General features: G+C 28.9%; 1 protein-coding gene across 1 annotated transcript in view; it reads right to left on the reverse strand.

Moving 5' to 3' along the window:
- Positions 1 to 381: 381 nt before the first annotated feature.
- LOC119580956 (adenine DNA glycosylase-like) overlaps positions 382 to 12229 on the reverse strand; it is a 12686-nt gene continuing 838 nt past the window's right edge. The window contains exons 2-12 of the mRNA XM_037929205.1: positions 11354 to 11536; positions 10521 to 10708; positions 8838 to 9029; positions 8538 to 8648; positions 6937 to 7093; positions 6405 to 6450; positions 4623 to 4744; positions 3599 to 3782; positions 3189 to 3312; positions 1867 to 1905; positions 382 to 789 (exon numbers count right to left, since the gene is read on the reverse strand). Coding sequence (XP_037785133.1) covers positions 688 to 789; positions 1867 to 1905; positions 3189 to 3312; positions 3599 to 3782; positions 4623 to 4744; positions 6405 to 6450; positions 6937 to 7093; positions 8538 to 8648; positions 8838 to 9029; positions 10521 to 10708; positions 11354 to 11534 — 1446 coding nt within the window. The 5' untranslated portion in view covers positions 11535 to 11536 and the 3' untranslated portion in view covers positions 382 to 687. The remainder of the gene's footprint in view (positions 790 to 1866; positions 1906 to 3188; positions 3313 to 3598; positions 3783 to 4622; positions 4745 to 6404; positions 6451 to 6936; positions 7094 to 8537; positions 8649 to 8837; positions 9030 to 10520; positions 10709 to 11353; positions 11537 to 12229) is intronic.

A 12229-nucleotide genomic window follows, 5' to 3' on the forward strand; every position in this document is an offset into this window, starting at 1 on the left:
AGAAAGTAGATCAGTAAACTCATATTTCATATCCATTTTAACCTCTCAGGAAAATTCCTTGAAATTCATATGAACTTAAAAGAACCTTTTGTGCATATATTTGGCTGTCTCCCTAATTGCATATGTAATTATATATATTCAACAAAAAATTTATTGCTCCAGCAGCCAAATATTGATAAATATCTTATAATAGAAAAGTATCAATAATATGAACTGTAAAATCCTTTGTATTTTCTGAATAATGATTCTCAGAGATCAATCAAGTCATATCATTGACAGTTTAAAAATTATTATCTATCAATGAACATCTCACACATTTTATTTAAAGATAGAAATATACATACACTAGGCTATTCTTAGTCAAAAGATTATGGCTGTATCTATAAAATTTATTTTAAAATTATAAAAATAGACTACATTACACTTAAATTTTTCATTAAAAAATCCTTCAAAACTTTAAAAACTGCAAGTACTTATAAAAATAGTCTTTATCACTATCTACCTAAATTTTTAATACTGTCTTCAGTGATAAAAAAAAAGGAAAACAGACATTATACAATGGCACATTATACTTTCTAAATATGATAATATCTCCACCTACACATCATCATTCTTATGTATAAGCTTCATTTCAAGAACAAAGACACTTAAAGGACATTACAAACAGCCTGCCTCTGAAGCAGCATTTTACTTCTGCTTCTTTGCAGATGCATTAAAGAACTGTGATATTGTTTTCTGCTTTTTAACATCAACAGGTTTTTCTTCTTGACCTCGTTTGGGCTTCTTGTCCTGAAATGACGGTAAAAAGCAATATTAGTTGAACATCATACATCTTATTTCTGTTGAAACATAACTATATTCACATATAGATATAAATGTATATTGATAAGCATCAGCACCATATTACCAGACAAGCCTCAAAACTAACAGGATTGAACAGGTTAAATCTAGTAAGATATGAAACACTATAAGCTTATAAAATGACCAGACGGAATGAATGAATAAAGAGGATGAACTGGTAATAATTCTATATATGAAAATATTTAATGGAATATATGTCTCTCTGATGTCAATTCAATACCCATAATGTTCTCAATTAGAAAATAATGGGTGATTTATGACATAAACAGCATCTTTTTATCAATGAATCACAGGCAACATTGAGAATTTGTATAACTGATTTTTTTTCCATATACCTTACTAATGAGAAATTACTTTAACCATAAGACTGCAATGCACTTAATAACTTTAACATACCCAGGTAGAAATACTGAGCTAAATTCACAAACAGTAATATTATTACATACTTCATATTGTCAAACACAAAATACTGACAACTAAGTTTGCTGGGTATATTAGCATGGTACAGACAGGATGATAACATAACATCAGCAATATAATAAACTGAACTTGAACAGAGAAAAATGAGGTCGAGAGAAAATTCAAAAGTCTTTTATATATAAAGGAACTACAATCTTTCTTTAAGAGCTTATTATTCCATTTCCTCATCAATTACCAATTAATCAAAATTTCAAGGCAAAACTCTTTCACCACAAGCTTTGATGATATAACAAAAACTTTAAGAGCAATTATATAGAGGTTAAGTTAATTCCTTAATCCAAACTAATCTTTATTACCCAACTCATTATTTTCTTATTCAGAAACCACATTATCATCACCACACCACTGGACAAATGTGAAGAAGCAGAATGAAACCATGCCATATTGCTGACTAATAATGAAGACTAAACACTGGAAATGAGGTCTGGAATATTTCTGAATTTTCCATAAATCTACAATTACATTAGTTAAATCATGTACAATGGAAAACAAATTAGAAGAACAAGCAATAGCACAACCAAATACCTTTGCCTTTTGTTCAGATGATTCAACTGCTTTAAGAATCTGCAAAGAAGGACAGGTTTCTGATAAAAAATGTTAAATAAAGTACAAATCTATTCCAAGGGAACGTTTTCAAACACTTTGGCAGCTCATTTACAGTTCCTTGCATTTTGTATGGTATAATCAATATAAAAAATAAGAATGTAAGGTAATGCATTTGTAAAGTATAATTTATGACAAAAAGTAAAAAAAAAATAAAATAAAAAATAAAAAAAATAAAAAGATATAATGCCTCATGCTTGAATACAGTTAATTATGACAGCAATGATGATGATGATAATAATAACAATAATAATAATAACAATAATAATAACAATAATAATAATAACAATAATAATAATAATAATAATAATGATAATAACAACAATAATAATTACAATAATAGTAATAATAATAATAATAATAATAATAATAATAATAATAATAATAATAATAATAATGAGATGATGAGATATGATAATAAAAAAAGAGTAAGATAGAATAAAATAAAAATAACAATAAAATATAAAGAAAAAAAAAAAAAGAAAAAAAAAAGGAAAAAAAAAATAAGAAAAAAAAATAAAGAAAAGAAAGGAAAAGGAATAAAAATAAAAAATAAAAATAAATAAAATAAAAATAAAAAAATATTTTTTTTACATATTTCATTTATATATATAATATAATATACATATACATATACATACAATATATACATATATATAATATAATATACATATATACATATATACAAAATAACATATAACATATATACACATAAATACAATAATATACAATATATACAATAACAATATACATATATACAAAATATAAATATAATAAATATAATAATATATATATAATATATAATATAAATATATATGATAACATGCAAAGAACACTGTGATTCTATTTTGTTAACTTGTTTAATAATAAATGCTACACAAGTGTTTCATCAATTTGTAATCAGTAGGCTCCCTGACTTCACCAGATTACCCGTTACCTAGAATTTTTGGAAAGTTTTTTTCTCCTCTAAGCTTTACTGTCATTATGTTATTTTACAATTATTGACCCAATTTTTTTTACTAATTACACAATATTCACAATTTCTGATAATTCAAGGGAAGTAAACAGAGCTTTGGTACGAATAGTAATTGACTCCTTGGTGATTAATCTATGGTGATTAAGCTATGGTGAACCCATCTATGAGTAAATAAAATTAATAAACTAAAATCTCAGTGGATATGCATACCTATATTTGGCATCAATGTGTTAATTTTACAAATGGCTGGAGGGTAAACATTTCTCACCTTTTTCATGGCTGTTGATGTTGCCGATGACATGAATTCTTCTCTTGTCATCCACTGGCTACCTTGATATTTTGAAGGGCAAGTCACTTCTGGCTTCTTATCATCCAGTAATAGTTTATACACTCTGCAATTGTAAAATAAAAAAGAAAATATTTCTTAATTATATACTTCAATGCATGCTGTGCATCACAATAAACACTTACTAAACTAGACCCATGGATAGAAAAATGGTGAATAACTACAAAATTCTGCCCACACCAGCTTGCAACTGTAGGACCAAACAATTAAACATTCTGGAAGCTATTCTGTGCTTTTATCAGAAACAATTATTACAAACTGCCAGTTAAAAATCAATAGTCCTCACATTTCTGGGACATTGATGTTAAAAAAATCATGCAATTTTTACTTACTTGTATGTTTGTCTAATATGGGAAAATATGTGTAAAACATCTGACACAAATATCCTCAAGCAAGCATATGATTGAGGAACAGCAAAATCCTCCTGTAGCTGTTGAGTAATACTTTCTTCCCACTGGGATTCCTCTTCACTTGTGAGGGCAATGCTGGGAAACTCCCATAAGTTGGCTAATAACCCTGCAAATAATTTTTAAAAGATTTTAAAATGGCCATATTTGCTCTTATATAAACAGCTTTCTTTACATTCATAAGAATCATAAACAAAAATCTCTGATGTTAAAAATCACTTAGCCTGTAAAAAATACATAAGCATATTTGACTAAACAATAGTGTATGCCTGTAAAAAATGCATAAGCATATTTGACTAAACAATAGTGTATCTTACAATGCCATTACTTCTTAACCCCTACAATCGAGAGAACACAACCATCACATCATGAAAAAATATGGCTTGAGGGGTGGGTGACATAAACATGATGTCATGGGAAAATCTGGCGAAGAGCCAGGGTAACAGGAACTTACCATCATGAGAATTTTGGCTGAAGGCCTGGGTGACAGGAGTGCACAAAGCTCTTGGAAGGTAATTAGACCAAGTGGGCATTTAGGAAGGGGCTTTTACATTATTTACACTGATAAACAAGTGTGGAATGTAACTTCCATGAGCCATGACTGGAAGTATGCCGGCTCCAGGAAGGATGCTATTTCCATGCTCAGGATCCTATTCCTGGCCACTTTGACCAGCGACACAGTTTGTATTACAGAAAATTGAATAATATGAAAAAATATAAAAATTACAGAAATAACAGTGTTACTTATTGCCATTAATATTACACTGAGTTATGGACTACCTAGAGAGAAGATATTGCAAAGGGAAGGCATGGAGTCTTGTCACCAAACGTGTGCGCCAAGCCTACAAGCCACACACCCGTCAGAATGGATGCTCAAGTAAGCCTAAAGCTCATGTATTGGACCACATGTAAGCAGCAAAGCACTCAGATGCAAGGGGTTAATACCAACCTGTCTTTGGACGTTGAACAAAATACATTTGGCTATTTGGCCTCTGCAATATGACAACAGCTGAAGTTTCCTGCCGAGACTGGGTCTTCTGTCCCTTACGTGGATAATTCTGCACTCCTAAACTGTAAATCAAGTCTGGCATCAGCATCCTTCTATTCTTAGTAATATTAAATATTTATATATTTCCTTTGAATAAGAAACAAACCATCCTTATTCACAGATATATTTTATCCATCACTATATTTTTACTACTTATTAAATATTGCCTTTAAAGTGGGCAAAGGATACTAAACAATCCCTCCTGAGCAGACCATAAAAGTTTCTTTTTTAACGAAATTACATATGCAGACACAGATACACACATACACATATACACAACATACATTCATATACACATGCTTCTATGCATGTATCCAAGTATAGGTATATGTATTAATGTATATCTACATTTATCTATGCATATCTGTATATGTACGATATCTATATGCATATGTATAGGCATGATAAGTATGACATTTGTGTATAATCTAATATATATATATATATATATATATATATATATATATATATATATATATATATATATATATATATATATATATATATATATAATATATATATATATATATAATATATATATATATATATATATAATATATTATATATAATAAATATATATATAATATATATATAATATATATATATATATATATATATATATATTATATATATATAATATATATTATATAATATATATATATATATAGATATATATATATTATATATATAAATATATATATAATACTATATATATATATAATATATATATAATATATATATAATATATATATATATAGATATATATTTATATATATATATAATATATAATATATATATATATATATATATATAATATATATATATACAATATTATATAATACATAATACATATATATATTATGTTTATATATATATATGTGTATATTATAAAATATATATATTATGTATATATATGTGTGATATAATATAGCATGTGCATGTTACTATACATGAGATATATATGACATATAATATATAGATTATCATAATAATATACATAAATTATATATATACATTAATATATACATTACACATATATTTAATATACATTTAATATATACATTTACATATTACATTACATAAATACAATACCATATAATACAAATACATAAATAATACTATACATCCAATACATTAATAATTATCCATTACTCTATATATATACATTTATGTTTTTGTTTTTATTTTATATATTATGATATTATATATTAAGTACGTATACATGTAAATGCGTGTGCGCATGTGTGATGTTGTGTGTGTGTGATGTGTGTGTGGTTGTGTGTGTGGTGTTTGGTGGTGTGGTGTGCATGTGGTGTGTGTGCATGTGTGTGTTGTGCATGTTGTTTGAGTGGGGCAGTGTGTGTGTGCATGTGTATGTGTGTGTGTGTGCATGTGTGTATATACATACAAATTTACATATATATATATAATATATATAATATATATATATATATATATATATATATATATACATATACATTTTTATAAAAATATATATGCATATATACATATAAGTATATGCATATAAGTCCCTAATGCATCATCTACTTCACAGTTGTGCTTTCAGCTTCAACTAAACATATAACACTGATAGCAAAGTCCAAGCATGAAAACCAGTATACAAGCTTACCAAAATGTTATATTACTACCCTCCCCCACAAAAAAGGTAGAAAATAACATTACCTGCTATCCCAGTCTTCCTTTCTTAGACAGAGATCACACTCTGGCACTGAAAAAAAAAAATCTTTCACATTATAAATCCACTAGTCTGGTATCTAATTTTCATTACATCCTTCCACTGAAAATGGTGAGTATATTTACAATACTTAATGTATGAATGTCAATGAGAAAGCAAGCCCAGTTATAATTCATTTATTCTATCTATACCATTTTTTTCTGAAATTACTTTTCTATTTCCCCCAAAAATGGTGAACTGTCCCCATTCTCCACTAAGATGTAAGTTATCATCAAAATATATTGAGAACACACAACTGGTCATCAGATTAATAAACTTATAAACCTGTTTTTTTTTTTTATCAAAGCTGCTGCAAAGGAAGTACAAACCAATGCATATTCTTCTCAGTTATGAAACTCAATTTCAGTTCAAATATGAATTACAAAGAAACTAGACATTACAAACTACAATTATAATGCCTTTTCTGAAACAACAGAATAAATTTGCATATAATTAGTATCAAAAAATCTATGTACTCACAGCATTCAATATCTTTCACTAGACTCTCATCTACTTTGTCCTTTGACTTGCCAACCATCTTAAAGTGGGAACTGATGGAAGTCTTCTGCTGTCCATCCTGACTTCTACGATAAGCTACACAAAGTGACTGCAATGGGCATGAACTGCAGCTTGGGGTCTGAAAGCAGGGAAAAATTGACAGTTCTGAGGTAAATGATGTACAGGTAAAAAAATATGGGCATATGCCAATGAAAATCTTGGTCTTGCAAATTCTGAAATTATTTAAAAATCTAAAAAGTCTTAACAATAAAAGTATGTACTAGAAACAATAGTTATTTTCTTTGGGGATCTAACACCACTTTTGTCAGCTCAGCGTAGCTCAGTGTAATTGTTCACATCCCCACAGAAAACAACCCTCTATCTACCATAGCATCACAATAGCAATTTCTGCAATCCAGACTTGAATACATCAGTTGCATTGTGGTGCTAATATCTGAAATTCTTTGGGTCCATAAAATACAATTTGTATTATGTGTTTCCTCTGATTTCTTGCTTTCCCATCCCGAAACTCCTACATTAGAAAATAAACAAAGCATTTATGGTATCCAGTCTTACTGAATCATAAAAACTTGAAATGTTTTGATTTTCTACAGCAAATAGATCTGTTAATCAGATAGCAAGCATCAGCTTTGGTTACAAACACATTCTGGACACATCGGTCCACCAATAGCTCCAGAAAATTATTGTGAGCAGGTTTTTGACATTAGATCCCCAAAGAATATCCCTTATGATTCCAGAATTGAATGGTCCTGAAAGGTTTGTGCCCACTTTTTTCTTTCTTTCCTTTTCCTTTTTCTCCCGTGTCCTGACTATGTGTATCTACATACACAAAAGCTATGTATCTAGATATATAAGCTATGTATAAATTTACACTTTTATAAATCCACATACTTAAAAATATATAAACAGAACTCATATACTATTCTAATACTCTCACTCATTACAAAACTATATTCAATCCTTACACTCCTAATAAAAAAGCATGATTATTAAGCTCAACACTCAAGAAATAAATTTTGTTTCATCAATCAGTTCTATTTATTTTTTAAAATGGCAACTATTTCTCCAACTTCAAGGAATCAAACTATTCAAAAATATTAAAGGCAAAGAAACTACTTTAAGTATATCAAACTCTACTAATTATCCTGAATACAAATTATATTCAGTACTTAGGTCTAACTGTGATGAACAGTATATGGAAATGAACTTCAATAATGATCAAGTAACATCACAACACCAATGAAGTAGAACATCACAAAAAAGTTCTTAGGATGTTATCTCATAATGTAATAAAAAAAATATAAAAAAAATACAGAAGACAGTTGTGAGTCACTATTCTTACAAGATAAAAGGTTGTTTCTTTTGAGCCAGTTTATCCAAATACCAACATTGCATTTGGAAAAATTTGATTCAGCATAACTCAAAGATAGGTTTTCTCATTGTCTAAGACTTGCATTTTGCAAGAAAAAATACATTATGAGAGGTACATGTGTAAAATTAGATGCATGCAAAAACTGAGCAAATGACAAACTATGAAGTGAAACTACTACAATAAATCATACTTTTGGTGTGCAAACTGTGGCCCCTAATTCCATAACTGCCTGATTGAAATCCCCAGGCCGCTCTGGATCAACTAGCTGGTCTGCTAAACTCCACATATGGTCTACAGTAGCCTGTGTAAAACAAATTTATTTTAGTTAATTGAAAACAAATGATACAGTCCTAAACAAAATTATCTTCTTTTTAGCATATCATCAAACAAATAAGTATAATAAGATACAATGATAATGATCACTGATAATCATGACCCTCATAATAATAACAACTGATATGATATTATAAACCAAATGCATAAATATTACCTGAGCACTTATGTCAGCACCTATCCCTCGCAACCGAGCCATTACACGGTTGACATTTCCATCCACAACACCCACACAACTGCCAAGAGCAATGGAGGCTATGGCACTCCCTGTATATCTACCAACACCTGGGAGCTGCTCCACAAGGGAATCACGGTCACATGGGAATTTGCCATCTAGGTCTTCCATTACCTGAAATTATCATAAAGACAATGCATGGCTATTGTCAAATATAAACTTTTTCAACTATATGACCAATGTTCCTTCTAGGCGTATTATCCTTAAAATACCATTAGAATGTTATCTACCATTACCTCATTCTAATCATATCTTTTGATTTAAGATCTCTTGGTGATCTTTACATTTTCTTTGTAAAATATATATCAATGTTGATAATATCAATTTTCAAATCAATAACTTCAGAAAATTGGTAATCAAGTCCACTAGTGTTAATATCAATAATTTATACAGAATTATTACTATTATTATTATTATTATTATTATTATTATTATTATTATTATTATTATTATTATTATTATTATTATTATTACTATTATTATTATTATTACTATTATTATAATATTATATTATTATTATTATCACTATATTATTACTATATCATACTATATTATACATTATTTACTATATTATACATATATTCTTGATTATGTTGCTTGTTAATGTTATGTGCTGTTATTATCATTAATCACCACCACCACCACCACTCAGGCAGCATCAGAAATTTTCTAAAACATATTGTGGATCATGTTGCCATTCAGTTATGAAAAAAAAATTATAATGAACTGTAACTCTAGCTTAAGGATTTCCTCTTTATATATTGATCTTTCCATCAGAAGAATGAAGAGCTGATCTTCTTACTGGCGCTAAATATTCTTATATGCTTATTTTTTTTATTAGCAATGAAAAAAATTAGTTTTTCTGCTTATCAGTACTGAATATTTTCTGAATCGTCAATTCTTACAGCATGACTATTTCATGATTATCTGCTTGCAAGCATTACATCTTCATATATGCTTATCTTCTTAACAGCATATTTCCAAATGTGCTGATCTTCTTACTAGTACTGAATACCTTTAAATGTGCTTATCTTCTTGCTTGCATTGAGTTATCTTTATGAATTACAATATCTGTCGCTGATGAACAATATTGTAACAGAAACCTTATAACCCTCCACAATTGTTGACAGTGAAGGGATAAGGCAGGTATGCATAACAGCAGTGGACAGTAACATGCTGACAGAATATTATATGAGTGATGACAGGATATGATATGAATAATCCGGTGATGATGAGTACACAAGTGCAACTTAGACTTTGGGGATTAAATTGGTAACTTTGAAAATTAAAAATAAACTAAAGAATTTCACATCTTTGAATTTTTACCTCATAAAACCCAGTTAGCTTTAAATACAAGGGCATCTTAGTTGCATTCATTCTCTGTAGCCAATTATTACATATTTCTTCATAATTAACAGTTTTTAAAAATTTAACCCTCAAGACTACATTCAAATGATGTAATTCATACTTTACACTGTATGTTCTTGCAGAGAAATAGTGGCCAAAAATTTTCCAAAATATGGCAACAGCAATTAAACACTCTTCAAATAGATAAATCAAATTCTAATAGATATGAAGTTTCCAAAACAAAATTATACTACAAACCTTAACAGCTCCTTCGTGAAGCCTACGTGCTCGCGAATAATATCCAAGGCCAGCCCACACTTGGTTGACCTCCTCCAGTGTTGCCTTGGACAAATCAGCCACAGTGGGCCACTTGCTTATCCATTTCTCAAAGTAACTTATTACAGTGGCAACTTGTGTCTGCTGTAACATCATCTCTGACACCCAAACTGCAACACAAAATTATTTAAATGCAACTTATTGGTTTAAAGAAAATGTATAATAACTGCATTCCATTTTTAATAGCAACTGTTCATTGCCAATTAGCATTGTTTCTCTGATAATCTTAATGATCTTAAAATGTATGTGAATGTGAATGTACATGATTAATAAAATTCATGGTTAAAGGGGATTTTCTTTAAAGTTTTGTTATTGGAAATATATCCTTTTTTATTTCAGTCATAAAAACTATATACAAATTTCATTACCAGCATATATCAAGTATTGAAGAAAGCTAATATGGACTAACTAAAGCTTTTTTTAAACTGTACTGGAGTTACATATAACATCTATCACCTTTAGCCTACATTAAAAGGAGAATCATTTCATTATAATGTTTTCTCTATATTCAGTTAAAAAACTCTCAAGCACACAGGAACTATAGTTGGTCTAGGTCTTCACAATATATACCTGTATGATAAAACTGTATCCAATCAACAAACTGTAACAAGTTTTCTCTGCTCAGTGTTAGAAAAAGTAAAAAACTTCATGAAAAGAACATCAAACCCAAATCAACATTCCATAAAATGAAAAAAGAAAAGAAAAACACAAACAGAAACTTTTCACCAAAATAAAAAGTGCTTAGTAAAACAAACCAGCATAAGCTCTCTTGTTGCGATCATCCTCTGTGGCCGCAATAGACCGCCAAGGCAGTATTCTATGGTTGGCATCATAATGGGACAGGAGTTTCTCTCTAAGCAGCGAGACTTCACGTTCCGAGAATTTGTGGAGGAGACCAATGACTGCAGGAGACACGGACTTGCTGGCCTTCACCATTTCTGTGTGAGGAGGAGAAGATTTGCACTATTTTCTTTAGAGATTTGGAGATGTTAGAGAATAGTGAATAAGTAAATAATAATAATAATAATAATAATAATAATAATAATAATAATAATAAAATAATAATAATAATAATAATAATAATAATAATAATAAATGCATTTAAAATATTATCTTTTAGTTAGTTATTACTTTTTACAAAATGCCTTTCACAACAAATTATCTACAAACTGACAAAGCAATCAAAATCTATTACTTTAATTTAAAAGACATCTCCTTGGAATGCCTCTTCAGATATCTTCTAAACATACACTAATTAATAAATCAGAGAAGGCCAGAATCTGCTGGATTAGACTTTGTCAGAGGCTTTCACTAAACAGAGCTACCAAAAAATAAAATTACTGGCTGCCATTTTGAGATCAGAAATCTATTAAACCTCTCAATATCATTAACTACTCCAGTATAGTTCGAGTTTCACACAACAATATGGTACAAGATAAATGTTGCCAGTAAAGGACAGAATGATAAAAATCAGACACATTTCATCTATGGCATTTTCATCACAAGCTGATAATAAAAAGTTGCACAACACCCAATATTTTGGAATACATTTACATAATAATTACACTATGATAGGGAAAAATCTCATGACAGGCGTAAAGAAGGGGAAAAATGACATGCACTGATATCAT

Source organism: Penaeus monodon, chromosome 2, assembly GCF_015228065.2.
Source record: "Penaeus monodon isolate SGIC_2016 chromosome 2, NSTDA_Pmon_1, whole genome shotgun sequence".
Taxonomy (NCBI): Eukaryota; Metazoa; Arthropoda; class Malacostraca; order Decapoda; family Penaeidae; genus Penaeus; species Penaeus monodon.